The sequence below is a fragment of the Phocoena phocoena genome, chromosome 1, assembly GCF_963924675.1.
Source record: "Phocoena phocoena chromosome 1, mPhoPho1.1, whole genome shotgun sequence".
Lineage (NCBI taxonomy): Eukaryota > Metazoa > Chordata > Mammalia > Artiodactyla > Phocoenidae > Phocoena > Phocoena phocoena.
The window spans coordinates 45,687,124-45,704,496 of NC_089219.1; the positions used below are offsets into that span (position 1 = coordinate 45,687,124).

At 52.8% G+C, this 17,373-nt stretch overlaps 1 protein-coding gene across 1 annotated transcript in view; it reads left to right on the forward strand.

Moving 5' to 3' along the window:
- The first annotated feature begins 2,495 nt into the window (after window positions 1-2,495).
- ACOT11 (acyl-CoA thioesterase 11) overlaps window positions 2,496-17,373 on the forward strand; it is a 107,094-nt gene continuing 92,216 nt past the window's right edge. The window contains exon 1 of the mRNA XM_065883487.1: window positions 2,496-2,575. Within this exon, the coding sequence (XP_065739559.1) occupies window positions 2,496-2,575 (80 nt within the window). The remainder of the gene's footprint in view (window positions 2,576-17,373) is intronic.

A 17,373-nucleotide genomic window follows, 5' to 3' on the forward strand; every position in this document is an offset into this window, starting at 1 on the left:
CAGATTGCAGAATTAGGAGTGAAGGCAATGGCAGAGATTAAAGTGAAAACCTCTGAGATGTAAAGTGACTTGGATTCTATCCATCCATTCATTCATTCATTCAATATAAGGTGTTTAACCTTATATTAAACACTTACCATATACTATGCATTTTACTAAGTATTAGGATACAAAGATGACTTGGTAGCCCAAGAGATCACCTCTTGGGGAATTCTGTGCTGGTCCAGTGGTTAGGACTCCATGCTCTCACTGCTGAGGGTCTGGGTTCAATCCCTGGTCAGGGAACTACAATCCCACAAGTCATGTTGCACAGCTGAAAAAAAAAAAAGGGATCACCTCTTAAGGAAGATACAGACATCTAATCAGTTTACTATGCAGTCTACTAAGTTTATACACAATATCAGTATACCTGAATGTATAGAAAGTACAATGAAAGTTCAGAAGGAGCAGCATCTAAGTTGGCCCAAGGGTCAGATGGAGTTTAAAGGAATAGAGAGTTGTCAGGTGAACGGCTGGGGATTTCAGTACTGTTAAGGTGCTGCTTCTTCTCAAAGTGATGTAATTCCAATAAAATGTAATGTAATTCCAATAAAAAATTTAACAGGTTTTTAAAATGTAACACTGATTCTAAAATTTGTATGAAAATGCAAAGAACCTAAACAGTGCAATTTTGGAGAAGAACAAAACTTGAGGACTTAGACTACCATACATAAAAACTCATTATAAAACTTCAATAATTAACACAATATAGTATTGGCACAGAGTAGACAAGCAGACCAATGATACAGAACAGAGAACTCAGAAATAGGCTTATACATACATGAACACTTGATTTATGACAAAAGGGCCATGACAATTCATTAGAAGAAAAGGGGTATTAAAAAAAACCAAACTGGTGCTAGGACTTCCCTGGTGGCGCAGTGGTTAAGAATCCGCCTGCCAATGCAGGGGACACGGGTTGGAGCCCTGGTCCGGGCAGATCCCACATGCCTCGGAGCAACTAATCTCACACCACAACTACTGAGCCTGAGTGCCACAACTCCTGAAGCTCACGCACCTAGAGCTCACGCTCCGCAACAAGAGAAGCTACTACAATGAGAAGCCCACGCACCGCAACAAAGAGTAGCCCCTGCTCACCGCAACTAGAGAAAGCCCGCGTGCAGCAACGAAGACCCAATGCAGCCAGAAATAAATTAATTAATTAATTTTTTTAAAAAAAGAATATTCATAGCATTATTTATAATAACCAAAGACTGGAAATGACCAAAATGTCTATTAACAGTAGAATAGATAAATAAAATATAGTGTGTGTGTATATATATGTACATATAGAAAGAGTGAAATATCATATAGCCATGAGAAAGAACAGGCAATCGCTACATGTAGCAACACTTATGAATCCCTTGGACATGATGTTGGGCAAAAGAAGCCAGGCACAAACAAGTACATACTATATGATTCCATTTATATGGAGTTCCAAAACGGACAAAATGAATATGTGGTGACAGAGATCAAAATAGTGGTTACTCTGTAGGTGATAACGGCTGGGAGGCACATGAAAGAGCCTTCTGGGCACTGGAAATGTTCTGAATCTTGATCTGAGTGGTGGTTATAATTCATTAAGAATTGCATTTAAGATTTGGACAATCTACTGTTTGTAAGTAGACTTAAAAAAAACCCCACAAAACATAAAAAAGTTTAAAGCATCAGTGTTCATCAATGTCTCCCCATTGCTTACAGGAGGAAATCCAGATTTTTCTTCAGAGCACTGATCCCAACAGCAATTAGTTCCTTGTTTGGCTTTCTACTCATCCCCACCCCCACCCCCCGCAGACGGTAAGCGTCGTGAGGTCAGAACCATGGCTGTACTTTTCACTGCTGTAATCCCAACTCCTAGCATAGTCCCCAGCAGAGCAGATACCCAATCAATACATGTTTTAGATAAACGAATGGATGAGTAGTGGCTTTATCTTGTTCCAATAGCAACACTTCTGAGTTGCAACACTTCTGTTGCTCAGAACCTCCCCGCCTCCCAGAGGTTTCTGGAAGTTTCCCAGCACTGCCCAGTCCCGGCGAGTAGCTTACTCCCGCCCGCCCGTCATAGTTAAACCACCAGCGGCTCTCACCTGGACCCTCCCACAGCTTCCCAACTGCTCTCCCCGCCCACCTCCCTGCCCTCCCCTTCTCCACCCAGAAGCCTGGGTAGTGTTAATAGGTAATTATCAGATCGCTCTCTTCTTAAAGCCCTCCCGGGGTGACCCTTTACACTTAGGATAAAGTCCCACGGTTCACAAGGCCCTTCTGGACTGGCCTTTGCCTGCCTCTCTGACTGCTGTCCTGTGACGCCCCCTTCACTCAGGCACGCTGGACTTCCTTCTGTGCCTCAGTCAGGCTAAGCTCGCTTCCACCTCAGGGAGTTTGCACTCGTGCCGTCTGTCTGGAATGTTCTTCCTGCAGATCTTGGCCCGCCTAGTGGATCCTGAGGTGTGCCCCCCATGTCTCGCTTCGGGGCTGAGGTCCTCATTCCCCCAGCTGCTGAGACTGTTGCTGGCAGCAGCTGGCAGTTGAAACTCCGGTAATGACTGCTGAAGACAGCTGGCTTGCTGAAAGTCTTGCCCCTTCCTGGGGGCAGCTACCCAATGACTGGTCGGTGTGAGGGTACAAAGGCCCGTCCTGGTTGCCTGGAGCTGGGACATCCTCGCTCCTTGATCCATGGGGTGAGCGGAGGCCTTTGCTGTGACTGCAGCGTACGTAGCCCAGCTTCTCCCTTAAATCTGCACTGCCTCCCTCCCTGGCCCATAGATGTCCAGCCTTGAGCAACCCAGCAAGCTGCCTGAATGCAAATCTCCATCTCAGCATCTGCTTTCGGGAGTCTGATCTGAGCCACCTGGTGGGCATCTCATCAGCATTCCAGTTTCAGCTAAGCATCCTCCCTGGCCAACATGGGCAATGCTGCCCCGATCTGTCACCCTACCCTATTTTATTTTTATCACCTTTTGAAACTACCTCTTATTTTTGTTCATTCATCTGTTGTCTCTCTTCCCCACTAGAACATTCATTTCCACAAAAGCTGCTGTCTTGTCCTCACAGTGTCCCCATGTGCCGATGACAGTGTCTGGTGCATAGTTGATGCTCACTAAATATTTGTGGACTGAACATATGTGGGCAGAGGAGTGAGTGAGTGGGTGAAGGAATGAATGATTCTGTGAGTGATGCCTGCCTTTCTTGCTCTTCCCTGCCCTGCCCCGCCCCCCCCCCGCCCCCCCCCCCCCCCCCCCCGGAGTCCCTGAGCCAGGCTGCAGCCCCCTCCCCCATGTGACCCCGGCTGAGCTCGGGGCCTCCTGGGAGGATGGAGCCTGCAGCCGTCTTGGCTGCTTGCCCTGTATTGATCAAAGCTGGGAGGCCTGCTGGCTGAGGTCTGTCCCAGCCCATGGGGGCGGGGGAGTGGGAGGGGGTTTCTGGCTGAGTTTGGAGCAGGGCTTGCCTGGGGCAGAGCAGTGCTGGCTGAAGATCCATCTCCTGACAGCACCCTTTCCCCACACCTCTCAGGTGGACGGCTGGGCAGGAGAGTGGGTGGACAGAGGCAGGGCTGCGGTGGGGCTTGGGCAATGAAGGCTCCTGGCCTCCTGCAAAGGTGCACATTTGATCTCACATCATTGTTTATGGAGACCCTACTATGCACCCTCTCTTGGGACCAAGGAGTGGACATTTATACAGACTTGTTGAGCACCCCCTGAGCGAGCAGAGAGCGCTGTGCAGGACCCAGGGGTGAGGTTCTCAGTGAGCTCACGTTCCAGTGGGAGTCATACTTGTAACAGCTCACTGTAATCCAGGGCACAGAAAAGGAAATGCTGAGTGAGGGGAGGTGCCAGGGAAGAAGCCCAAGGATGGTCCCTCCCTTCAGAGTCCTGACTTGAGAATGAACAATGGAGATAATTCCCATGTGGCCAAAAGGGACCTTTATCCAGAGAGGAGAAGTGACTGGCCCATGGTCACAGGGCTGTTAGCAGTTAAGCTGGGGCTGAAGCCCAGTCTCCTACCCTGTAGGTGGACTCAGGGAGTAGGATGTTCTGACATCCTCAGTCCTCTGCATGTATTGAGCACCTCCTCTGGGCCAAGCCAGGTGATGGGTGCTGGAAATGATATGGGAAGGGACGGGGCAACCCACCCTGACCTCAGGAGCTCACAGCCCAGGCAAGAGTGCACACACATGCATGTACACAAACACACACACACCAATAATTCAAACATCCCATGATGAAGGTACGCAAAGCTAGGAAACTGGATGGCAGAGGAGGTGTTCATTAACTGCATCGGAGATAATCTGAGAAGCCCTCATAGACAAGGTGGTCCTTGAACTGTGTCGTAAAGATGGGTGAGTTTTAAAAAGCAGGAGATATCGCGAAGAGGCAGGGCAGCCCAGGCCTGGGGCTGAGGAAAGGCATGGAGGCTGCTATCTCCTGCTGCCTGTGCAAAGGCAGTGGCCCCCTTCCAGGTCTTCAGACCCCAGACTCCTCACCGTTCTACGCATAAACCATACCACTGCCAGAGTGAGTGCTCTGAAATACGACTCTTAGTATATGCCACTGTCCTGCTCAAAGCCCATCAGTAGGTCTCCACTGTCCTCTGGATAATGTCCTGTCATCATAGAACTTGAGTGCTAGAGGTCACTTCAGGCATCCTGTGTCCACGCACACCCATTTTACAGAGAAGTAAACTAAGGCCCAGAGAAGACCATGCGGCAAGTCAGGGCCCAAGCCAGAACTAACATAGTGCCCTTCTAAACCCTGTCACCTCACCCTCTTCCCTTCCCCTACCACCCAGCCGATATTTAAGGAACCTAAGAAAGTTTGGGCATCCTCATCACTGGCGAAAGTCTCAGAATATCATATCAAAGCTGGGAGAGACCCTAGCTAGCACTTAACTCAGGCCCGCATTTTACAGATGAGCAAATTGAGGCCAGGGAGGCGAGAACTGAATCATTGTGACTCAGCAGCTTCGCGGTTCATAAAATCTTGCATAAAGAGTCTCACTTAACTCTCACAACTCTGGAAAGTAGACTGGGTTAAAAAGTTATCGTGCCCATCTGATAGATGAGGAAATTGAGTCCCAGAGAGCCAAGCAATGGCTCACGGTCACATGGTGGCTTCATCTGTTCATTCTGCATGTATACACTGTGCAGTCCGCTCTGTGGTGGACCCGATGCTGGGGACAAGCAGGCTCAGGACCATTCTGTTCTCTGGGTGCTCACAGCCCACTTGGTGATTCCGACAGGCTGCAGCTGCGGTACCCCGCAATGAACACCAGCATAGGAAGCCCGGGACCTGGGAAGCCCATGGCAAGACTTTGGGGGCGGGGCAGGTGGGAGGTAGTCTTTCGGGGGAATTCAGGGTGGGAGCAGAGAGAGAGGGAGTTCCAGGCAGGGCCCTGGCCAGCCTCATGCTTCCCTCCTGCCAACTCCAGCTCCTTCCTGGAGGATTTAAGACTGTGTAGAGCAGTTGTTTTAAATTTCCGGGCAGGGGTCTGTAGGGGGGGGAGGGGGCTGCAGGCTGTCTGGGGTGCGGGCTGCTATTTCCCAGGGCCCTTTGTGGGATGCAGCTCTCCAGGCTGGAGGCTCCCACAATTGCTTCCAGCTGGGCTGTCAGCCAGCCTGGAGGAGCTGGAGGTAGGTGAAGGGGAGGGGGCAAGAGAGGAGCACGGCAGCATGAGGGCTGTCCTCCAGCCCCGTGTCCCCTTGCCTCCCTGGGTGGCTGCTCTTGCAGGGGTATCAGGCCTGGCTGGGCATCCTAGAACATAAATGTATCTATAAACCGGGAATCCATCCAGCCTGGACGTTTCTGAGCCTTATGGCCTTTATGCGCTTAATCTTTCATTTCCTCTCCCCTGCTTCATCTCCCCACTCACTTCCCCTCTTTCCCGGGAGTAATTGCTCCATTCCCCCTCCCCCCTGGCGTGTTGAGGCTCCTCGGGCCCCTTTGTCAGAAGGTACCTGTGTGTGCAGCTGTCCCTTGGTCTCTGTCTGGGCCCCCACCATTCATTCCCTTTACTACAGCAGTGGTGAGCAAATACCGCCGGGTATAAAATCCCACCTTAGCTACTCAGCACCCAGAGGACAAACTCCTAAGCCGGGCGGCCAAGCCCCTCTCCAGCCTCCTCTTTCTGCTCTCCTCCGGCAAACCCCAAGCTCCAGCCAAAGGAACCGCAGCAACTTGTGTCAGTGCCTCTCCCTTGCTCATTGGGTCCCTCGACCAGAATATCCATCGCCCATCTCTCTCCACTGGGCTCCGTGCTCAGGCATCACTTCCAGACACCAGCTCCCAGGGCGGGTCGGGGCCTGTCCTCTGTGTGCCTTATTTTCTGTAAAAGGAGAACACTATTCGGTTTGTCTCTCAAGCCTATTGATAGATGAAGGGGCGGGGGCAGCTTTGGAGGTCTTTACAGGACTGTATCAGTCTGAGGGAAGGGAGGCTAGTTCTGTTCTACCATTTGGCAGTGGGGATGGGGGGTGGTGGTGGTCCTATTTTCATGGAAACATATTGCTTTTACCTTAAAAGTCATTTTGTGACTCTTGCTGGTGGAATCCTAGGACTAGATTCTGGGGGCATGACTTGTCTTTGGTATTCCAGCACCTGGCCAGGGTCTGGCTAAGGAAATCTCTCATGTGAGAAATCCTCCAGTTCCTTCTCTTCTTTTATACAAGGGAGACCAAGGCCCAGAGAGGGAAAGGAACTAACCCAAGGTCACACAGCAAATCAAGGCAGGGTTGGGACCATTTCCTTTAAAAGATACTAAAAAAAACTGTTTAATGGAAAGAGCCCTTGGGTGGGAGCCAGGAGAAGAGTAGGTTTTAGCCCCAGTTTAGGCCCCTCTCCAATCCCAAACAAGTCACATGCCGGTAATCTCCTTGGACACCTCTCCTGTCCCCCTCCCCCACTTGGTTTCCTTCCTGCCAGTTCTGATGGTGGGGGTGGGTACTTTCTGAGAGCAGACTGCTCCTTTAAGGACCCTCCCTCCCTCCCTCCCTCTCCTCTAGACTCCTGGGAGAGCTGGGCCAGGACTGGGGGGGAGGGGGGTACTTGGGGGAAGTGGGGAGGCGGCAGGTCCCAGCTGCAAGGCCTGGTAGGTCCTACACTCAGAGAATGAGACTGCACAGGACAAAGAATGTCAAATGTCCCTTTTGTTCTGGGAGTAGGGTGGGACTAGAGCCTGGGCCAGCATGGGGAAGGACAGAGCAGGATGGATGTGCACAGGCCAGGACTGCGTAAGTTCTCTGAGGGTCCAAGAGCATGAAAGGTCAGACGAATGAGTCTCTAGTCTGCCCTCCCAGGTCCAAGAGCGCTTTGGCCTCTTGTGGGGGGAAAGCCACTTGTCTGGTCCCATAGCAAGGAGGTGGGAACTTGGTAGGCCTGGGTCCCACACATCACAGTCACTAGGCTTTCTCACTGGGTTCTCTCCACCCCTCGCCCACCAGCTGTGGAGCCCTCAAAGGTGCTGAGCACTGTGCTCTCCCAATGTTCCAAAAACCCCACGTAATGGTCTCATCACTCCATCTCACAGGGGTGGGCAGTGATGGTCAAGGAGGGCAGTGACTTGTCCCTGGCCGCTCAACTAGGAAAGAGCAGAACCAGAATTTGAAATCAAGTCCAGTTCCAAAGCCCAGGAACCTATCCCCTTTCCCTTGAGGGCAAAGGTCACTCCAGGACAGATTTTAACTGGACAAAGGGATCTTCCGAAATGTGAAGTAACTTGCCTCAGGCCACCGAGCCTGTTTGGGACAGGGACCGGCCAGTCCAGCCCTCCTGCCTGCTCAGACTGGCTTCAGACCCGAAAGACCTAAGCCTCACAGCCTCAGGATGTGGGAGCCTCTCTTCTTCCTTGGGGTCGGTTGAAGCACCTGGGTTTCACCTTGGAAACCTAGGCTGAAGGCTGGCTCCTTATCAGCTGTGTGTCTGTCACGATGTCGAGGCTCTTGGAGGCTGAGTTTGCTCCCCTGTACAATAGGTTCTGCCATGTTGGGTGGTTGGAGCCCTAGGAGACCGTGGCGGCAATGGTGAGCTGCGTTGACTGGGGTTCCCTGGAGGCCAACTCCCTCCTTCCCTTCATTTCTTCCTCCCTCCCTCCCTGCCTCCTCTTGCCTCTTTGGTCTTGAGATCAGATCAGGCCTGACTGATGGGCCACAGGAAGCTAGTTCAGCAGAGGCTGGGAGAGATGGGCCGGGGAGCAGGAACTGGAGGAGAAGGAGGTGGCATGAGAGAGCCTTGTCTTCAGATTCCTCTTCAGAGGCAAGAATTCATTTCATGGCGGCTCATAGCTCTTGAGTTACTCACTGCTGTCTCACCCCCAAGAACCCCAGACTGTCCTGGAAGGGAGCGTCCCTCTCCTTGCCCCAAAGTGTCCTTGGGAAGGCCCTGTCCAAGCACTAGAAGAGCGGGTCCTAGAGTTGGGTGGCCCCGGGACCTGCCAGGAATTCCCCACCTCTTGGGTCCACCACTCAAAAGGGGACTGGAATGGCGGTGGGGGATGAGCTTGTCTTGAAGCCAGTGAGCACCCTGTTCTCACTCAAGCTGCATGTTTATTTGGGGTGGCCTGGGGAGTCCAGAGGAGATTGTTGGAGCTCTAAGGCTGCGAAAGCCCCCCACCTTGGTGTCTGCCTGGACCCAGGTCTCCCAAGTCTGCTCCCCCTACACCCACATATTCCCTGCCTTCCACTTAGGCTGAAAAATTACCCCCTTCCCACAAAGGAGTGGGAGATTGATTGACTTCAACTTGGCCCCCTCTGCTGGGCTGGATTGATTTCTGAGTCTTTCAGGGAAGATGCTCAGGCCCTTTAAAAATAAATAAATAAATAAATTGAAGACCAGATTTAAAGTCTTGCCTGAATGCTCCCAGCCCAGCTTCTCCCTCCCACCTCCCCCTGGAGCTCCTGCGGCCCCCACTGCCTGAGTCCCTCCTGGGCATTTAGGCCTTCCAGTTGAATGGGAAGAGCAGGCAGGAACCTGGTGTTCTTTGAGGGCCTCCAAAGTGCCGGCTTTGGCTCTGTGCTGCAGGCCTTACCTCTCTGACCTCTCTGACTTCAACCTCCTAACAACCCTACAGGCAGGCGGTGTGTTCTCCACCCACCCCCCCTCCTCCATAGAGCCTGGCAGAGGAGAAAAGTCAGGCTGAGGGAGGGTGGGGAACTTGCCTGAGGCAGCAAACAGGCAGAGATGGGGCTGGTCTTCAGGTCTTCCCAGCTGAGTCCAGAGATGTCCCCTACGCCACCCCTGCCCATGATCTCCAGGGTCAAAGTGCAGGGTGGCCGAAATGGGCAGGCATCAGAGCTGGGAGGAGCCTCACAGGCTGTTTTAGAGGAACTTGTCTCATCTGGCTAGAGAGACTGAGGCCCAGAGAAGGCAGTGGGCTTAGCCAGGGTTCCACAGCAGTTATTCTTGGGGCCACACATGGTGCTAGAGGCTGGGGAACACCGTGAACAAAAGGACAAGGTGCTGGTCTCATGGACCTCTTACTGATGGGAGACAGCAGTGCACTTAGGGCTCTGATAAGGGAAGTATGGGGGCCTCTAATTGTACAGAGCAGCCCCTAACCCAGCCTACAACTCTTTGGAAGGCTTCCTGGAGGAGGTGACTTCTGAAAATTGAAAGGTAGCTGAAGGTTGGCAGAGAAGGACCAGTGCAGAAAAAGTGCTCCAAACATGGGAGTTTTCTCCATTCTCTGCCCCCAGGACACAACTGGAGAGTTTTACGTGGTGAAGTACAAGCTGGCTTAGGGTTGGCAGGTAAAATACAAGATGCCTGGTAAATTTCAGAATTTCAGATAAGCAACAGTTTGTTTCTAGTATAAATAGGTCCCATGCCATATTTGCGACATACTTATACTAAAAAGATTATTCATTGTTTATCTGAAATTCTAAGTTCACTGAGAGTTCTATATTTTTATTTTCTGTATCTGGCAACTCTGCACTGACTGCCACAGGGAGATGGGTTGGAGGGTCTGAGACTGGAGGCCAGAGTCAGTAAGGAGAGGGTAGAGACGTTAGGAGATTGAGTTTGGATGGAGTGAGGAGGAGAAGGGAGAGGCAAGGCTAGCACCCTGACATCTGAGCAACCAAGTTGGGGCAGGGAGGTGGCGTTCCCGGGGAGTTTGGTGGGAAGAAGTCAAGGAGCACAGTGAGTTTCGTTATGGACAGTTATGGCTGAGATTCCCCAGGGCCCTCCAAGTAGAAATGCTTAGGTGACAGTTGGGGACACAGTTAGAGGCATAGTGACTGAGGTGTCATTGGCAAAGTAGGAGAAAGGAGATTCCAACTGAGGTAACAGCAGGGGCAGGGGTATGGCAGTGTCCCCCATCACATGCCCCAGTTGTAACTACTGGCTCAGGGGGCCGGTGCCCAGCTGCAGCTGGCCCTGGTCCCTGGCAGTACCACCCCAGCTCTCCCAGCTCTGCCTCTGCTGGTCTCCTGAGTACTGGAATTCGACTTTATCTCCCCAAAGGTCACTTTGCCCAGGGCCTGGACCTGGGGGTGGACATTCCTCACATTCCGTGGCCCTCACAGGAGACTGCAGGCCCAGGTTTCCAATCAACCTTAGCTCCTCTTGGCAAGACTTACTGAAGGCCTACTATGTATCCCTGGGGTCTGGGCTCGGGGGTCTGACCAGTTTGAGTCTGAATTCTCACTCTGCCTCCTACCAACTGGGTGACCCTGGGCTGGTTACCTCTCTTTCCCGAGCCACAGTGTCCTCTCCTGTAAATTGGGTATAATTCTGACAGGGGCATTGGGTGGTCATGTCTTTAAAACACCTACCTCACGCTTGGCATTCAGTAGGTGCTCTATAATACTAGTTGCTCCTTTGCCTTCTCTGATCCTGTTTCCTCATTTTTAAAGGAGAACAAGGACTTCCCTGGTGGTCCAGTGGTTAAGCATCCACCTTCCAATGCAAGGGATGAGGGTTTAATCCCTGGTTGGGGAACTAAGATCCCACATGCTGCGGGGCAACTAAGCCCGCGCACCATAACTACTGAGCCCGTGCCACAACTAGAGAAGTGTGCACACCGCAACGAAGAGCCCATGCACCACAACTTGAAAAGATCCCACAGGCCACAACGAAGATCCCTTGCGCCACAACTAAAGCCCGACGCAGCCAAATAAATAAAAATTAAAAAAATTTTTATTTTAATAAAGGAGAACAATAATAGAACCTCCCATGACAAGCCAGGGACTGGTCATGTACAGGCTGTGATGGCCCACAAGGTAGCTATGTGGGAGGCCTCAGAACCCCATACTTCTCAGGGTCAGCAGAGGCTGGAAGCAAAGTCTGAGGTGACCTCAGCTGGGCAGGGAGCAGGCAGATGGACAAATGACTGTAGCCTCCATGATCTGGCTGTTGCGAACCACTGGGCTGGCCAGAGGGCCTTGGTGGGAAAGGCTGATAGAAACTGAGTCAGGGGAGCCCACAGACCTGGGCAGCTGGGCCTCTGCTCTGAACTCTGTTATATAGGGCTCCCCTCTGCCTTCCTCCAGCCCCACTCCTCCCTGCAAGGTGAGGTGTACTTGGGGCCAAGGGGACATGCCCACTTGGGATCTGGAATTCCCTGCCCGAAACATCCTGAGCCCACTCCCAGGACCTGGGTCTGTCCTCCCAGTGGACCGTGCTCCAGGTGTATGCAACCCTAGGCCTGAGGGGTGGACAAGGAACCTGTTTGCGGGGGTGGAGGGGAGGTGCCCCTGCGAGCTTGGACATGGGGCTGAGTCCCCAGGTCTGAACACAAGGACTCTTGCAGAAGGGAGGAAGCAGGTGGGGAGAGAAGGAGGAACCTGGCAGGTGGCCTGCCATTTGAGCTCTTGTCCCAGGCCGCAAGTGTTAGGGGTGGACTGCCCTATGGAGGGACCATTGCCAAGGAAGTCCCGGGGTGGTAGTTAGAAGCTTTGATCCAATGATGGGCCAGTTTTGCCTGCCGATTCCCAGACCCAACCCCCCCTCCCCCATGGAAATTCATATTCCTGGGTCTTAGAGAAGTTCCTGGAATTTGCATGTTTAACAACGATGGCCAGAGGCCACGCCGGGAGCTTTATGTCCAGAAACCTGTTTAATTCTCACAATAACCCTGCAAAGGAGGTAGCTAAGAGGAGACCCAGCTGGCAAGGAGACTTGCCTAAGATCTCACAGCTGCTATATGACAGAGCTGGGACAGCTCAGCACAACCTGCTATCTCCTTGGACTCTCTTGCCCCTCCCATACCCCACAACCTCAGAAAGAGATAATGGCACATATAGAATTTGGGTCAAAATTCTGAATTTCTTTTGGTCAGATTCTACTTGGTCCCAGGGAAACAAAGCTTAGAATTCAATCATGAAGCAAAAGTCCTCTTTGTGCAAGAGGATGTGGCCTGGTGAGGGTCCTTACCCGCTGCTGCCTCTTTGTTACCATCCAGGCACTGGTGTCTCCTACGCTGGTCTCTCCAGCCCAGGTGTCTTGGCTCCCAAGTCAAATGTTCTCAAGCTGGGCAGTACCTCCTGCGCCCTTGTTCCACACTCACAGCCCATCATCTTCCTCCCCAACCCCAGACCTGCCCCTCTTCTGGCCCTGCTGCCCTCCCAGTGCCCAAAGCAACTGCCTGAGTGTCCATGGCCATCCTTAACTCTGCCCTGTCTAGCCACATCTGTCCACAGGTCACCATCCTGCCATGTCTACTTCCTTAACAGCCATGAATCCGTCCCCACCTTCCATTGACCTTGCATCTCCCCTTGTTCAGGCCTCACCATCTCTCAAAAGGACCACTGGCCCCTCCAAGCCACTGAATGTATGGCAGCCAGAGTGATGTCTAAGAAAACAAGGGACATGTCATGCCTCTGTTCAGACTCCTCAGCGGCTCCTGTCTTAGTGCCCTTAAGACTAAAAGCCAACACCCGCCCCCCCCCAGGCCGGGTTAGGTCCCTTACCCTGGGCTCCAGATCGCTTGCTGTGCTTGCACCTGCAGTGATAACAGCAGCTGATAGTTATTGAGTGCTAACTCCATGTATTTTTCTTTATTGAACCATTTAACCCTCAACACTACCCTCTGAGGCAGGTTCTGTGATCACCTCCATTTTTCAGATGGAGAAAAGGTTCAGTAAATTGTTTAGGGTCACACTACTGGGGGATCTGAGCCCAGGGTGGCTGGCTCCAGAAAGCTGTCCTCTAATCCCGTGGCTGTCTCTCCTGCCACACTGGGTGGATATTTTGGGGAGGGTTCTCTCTGGAACGTGAGGTCCTGCAGGGCAGGGTGGCTTCTGACCCATCAGGATGAACCCAGCAGCCAGCCCAGGTGCTGGCATGGGTAGTATGAGTGCTGTCGCTCCAGCCCTGGTCTCCGGCCCCTGGGGTGTTGTGAGGGTCCCTGGGCGGCCGAGGCCTCAGGCGACCCAGCTGGGGAAGGCTTGGGGCCAGATGGGCTGCGCCGCGGCAAGGAGGCCAGGGCGGCCGGCCCCGGGGCGCGCGTTGCCATGGGGACGGGGGGGGGCGGCAGCCCCTCCCGGCGGGCGGGGGAGCAGGTGGCAGGACGGTGCGCAGGCTGGGGGAGGGGCCGGAAGGGGCCCGCGGGGCCGGGGCGGCGGGGCGGTGGGGCGGCTGAGCGGCACCCCCAGCTGTTCCTCCTCCTCCGGACCTCCCGACCTCCCGGCTCCTGCTGCCTCTTTGGCGACTCGGGCTCAGCGGAGTAGCTGGAGGAACCCCCTTTGACCAGGGGACCAGGGCTCCAGTCCTGGCTTGGGCTCCCAGTCCCTGTACATCTCGGGCAAATCATTACCTTCATCCTCCACCTCCCAGCCTCAGTTTCCTCCCCTGTGAAATGGAGGAGGTGGACCAGGAAACTTTCATGGGCACTTAAGCGCACCCTGCTTTTTTGTGGTTCTGGGATAGGGCCAGGAGGATTCAGGGCTGGGTAATTTCTGATCCTCTTCCAATGGAGACATATTCTCATCGCATGATGCGTCATAGGACCCAGAACCAGGGAATGTCAGAGCCAGAAGAGTTGGTAGATTCTCTGAACCCAATGTCTGCATTACACAGAGCAAGCAGCAGCTGCCCAGAGAGGGTAGGGGACCTGTCCAGGGTCAGGCAGGGAGTCGGAGGCCAAGGCAGAAACCGGGTCTTAGCCTCTCAATGCTCCACCCATCACCTCCTGCCTTGGAGCCAAAACCCTGTGTGAGCATGGGGGGAGGGGCAGGTTGCTGTGGGAAGAAAACAAACACCCCTGCTCTTGGTTCTGCACGCTCCAGCTGCCAAGATGGCAGGAAGGCTGCCTGACCTGAGAGGGGGCCTTCTCGCCTGCCCTCGAGGGTGTCCTGCCACCACCCATACGCCGTGGTCTCCATCCGGGACTGCTGCACAGTTCTGTTCCGAGTCCCCGCCCTGTGAGAGAGTGTGGAGGTTGTGGCCTCCTTCCACCCACCCCGCCCTTAGTAAGTGAAGAGCTGGGACCCTTAACCAGGCAGTCTTGGCCCAGAGCTGGGCCTCCTGCCCACACCAGCGCCCCGTCCTCTGGGAGGCCCTCCTTTCCTTAGGGATAAAGCCCCTCTCTTCTTCCTCCTATAGGACCCGTTTTTGAGCTCTCAAAGCCTCAGCCGAGGAGTGGGGCTTGCTTCTCTTCTCTCGGGCAGGAGTCACTAGGGACTGGCCGGCTCTGGTTCCCAGCTGATGGTGGTGGGAGGTGTTTCTGGCTGGGGTGGAGGTGGAGTGGAGCAGGGCAGAGGCAGGGTCTGTGCCTTTAAGGTACAGCTTGCTGCTGGAGTGACACACACACACACACACACACACACACACACACATACACACACCCCTGTCTCTCTTGCACGTAGTCACGCAGTCACACAGCCACACACACACTCCCAGGCTCTGTTCTCTCTCCCTCCCTCTCTCTCTCTCCACACAGACATACACACTCAGTCACACACACAAAAGCATCCACACTCTCCCCTCTCCCTCTCTCCCCAAGGTCTAGTTTTGAAAAACATGGGCTGGGGGAGGAAGGGCAAGGACAAGGCGTTCTGACCTAGAAAATGGGCCCTGCCTCCTTCTGTCCCTCCCTGGCCCAGGAGAGGGGGCTTATTTTCCAATTTGGTATCACTGCCCTGGATCAAGGCTGCAGGGAGAAATGAAGGAGCTAGGCAGTGTGGGGATCAGGCTCTTGGAGAGGGAGGGAAGGGGGCTGCTTGGCCCTGGGCCCAGACTGTTGGCTATAAACCCAGGAATCAGAGGGGAGCCTCCTTCTTCTTCCCCTCCTCACTTAAGGAGGGACTCCCTTCTAGCACAAAGGAAGCAGGTTTAGGGACAAAGTAATTGGGTGGCTTAGCCATAGGGGGATGGACAAGTTGGCCTCTGACTTATGATGAAGGGGCCCTTGACCCTTCTTGGGCCACTTTACACCTTTAGTCAAATCTGGACTAGAATTGTCCCCAAGCTCTGGAGTGAGAAGTCCTTTCTTCTTAATAAAATTCTTCTTGCTGTAGTTCCATGTAGAGGCTGGGAGTGCTCTCCCTATGTGACACTTTGCCTTTTCATCTCAATTTCCTCTGTTTATGGGGGACTCGTATTCATCCTTCAAAGCCCAACTCAAAAGTCCCCTCAAGTAGAGAGCTTTCCCTGCTTCAGTCCCTTGGGCAGAATGAGTTCCCCCAGATGTCCGGGCTTTCTGCACTTTCTACAGTTCTAACACTTCCATGTTTTAATAAGCAAGTGTGTCGCTGACCCGTGGATGTTGCTCTTCTCACATTGTTTCCTGTATTCATCATGCCCGATCTTCCTCTGTGGTAGGGATTAGGATCCTCTTTAACAATACGCTGGTTCAGCTAAATCAGTTGAACAGCAAAGCAGGATTTCAACGCACATCTATCTGATGTTAGATCTTGACCTTTCCCCTGCCTCTCACTACTCTTCACAGGCAGCTTTCCCTTCAGGAGACTCAAGAGAGGAAAAGTAATCCCATGAAAGGTCCCAGAGAGATTGGAACTAATGTCAGCACCATGCACACTAAAAAGTGCCCTCTTCAATTCAGCAAAGCTTTATTGAGCATCTGCTTTTACAGACCTTGTGCTGGGCGCTGGGATGTAGAGACAACATAGGCGCTGTCTCCCCGTCTATGGGACAGTAGGCACACACAGAGGCAATGATGACTTAGGGTGCCTGGGATGCTAAGGAAGCTGGAATCCCACAGGAGGCCCTGACTCAGGTTGGGGGTTACTGGGGGGATTGAGAAAGGGCTCCCCAGCAGGGGAGTAGGAATCAGCCAGGTAGATGGGACACACAGAAAGACAGTTTCCTCCTTAGACCACCCCCAGAATCATGAGAAGGACATTGACAATGGCTCAGGATTGGCTACCTTCCTCATCCCCACCTTCACGGAGGGCATGGTCAGAGTGTTGCAGCTGGCATTGAAGTGTGCTGAGGGAAATTCCTCGGTAAATAGAGTTAATTCCATTGTGAAATGCCCAGTGAAATTCCTACCTTCTCCTTTTTATATTTTTAATTTTTTTTTGGCCGCACACACGTCATGCGGGATCTTAATTCCCTGACCAGGAATTGAACCTGTGCCCCCTGCATTGGGGGTATGGAGTCTTAACCACTGGACCTGCAGGAAAGTCCCATTCTCCCCCTTTTTAAGAAAGATGGGGACTTCCCTGGTGGTCCAGTGGTTGAGAATCCGCCTTCCAGTGAGGGGAACACGGGTTCAATCCCTGGTCAGGGAACTAAGATCCCACATGCCGTCCGCCACAACTACTGAGCCTGCGATCTGGAGCCCGTGCACCACAACTAGAGAGAAACCTGCGCACCGCAATGAAGAGCCTGCACACTGCAACGAAAGATCCCGCGTGCTGCAACCAAGACCCGACGCAGCCAAATAAATAGATACATAAATGAATAAATAAAACAAAAAGTAAAAAAGATGAACAGGGGACTTCCCTGGTGGTCCAGTGGTTAAGACTGCGCTCTTCCACTGCAGGGGGCGCGGTTTCGATCCCTGGTCCATGATCCCACATACTGCATGTACCTAAACTCTAAGTTTCCTAGAAAAATGGCTGATGTCAGAACTGAAGAGTCAGAGGTGCCCCAGACAGGATATCCCTAAAGCCTGGTCATTAGTACCGCCTCCCTGACTTTTGCTGTATCTTCTTACCTCATCTGCTTAAATTAACTCACTTTTACCAAACTTTAACAAAAGAAACTATTTGTACTCTGTTTTGGCTTTCCAAAAACAGAAGGTAAATACAAGAATTAATTCCATGAGAACAAAGCAGTTCTAGCTTAGATAACTTTTACTTGCTAGGTAGCCTCTCTCTTTGCTATGAAGCGAGATTAGCAAGCACCAGAGAGGCGTTAAAGACATTCCAGCCTCAAAAAT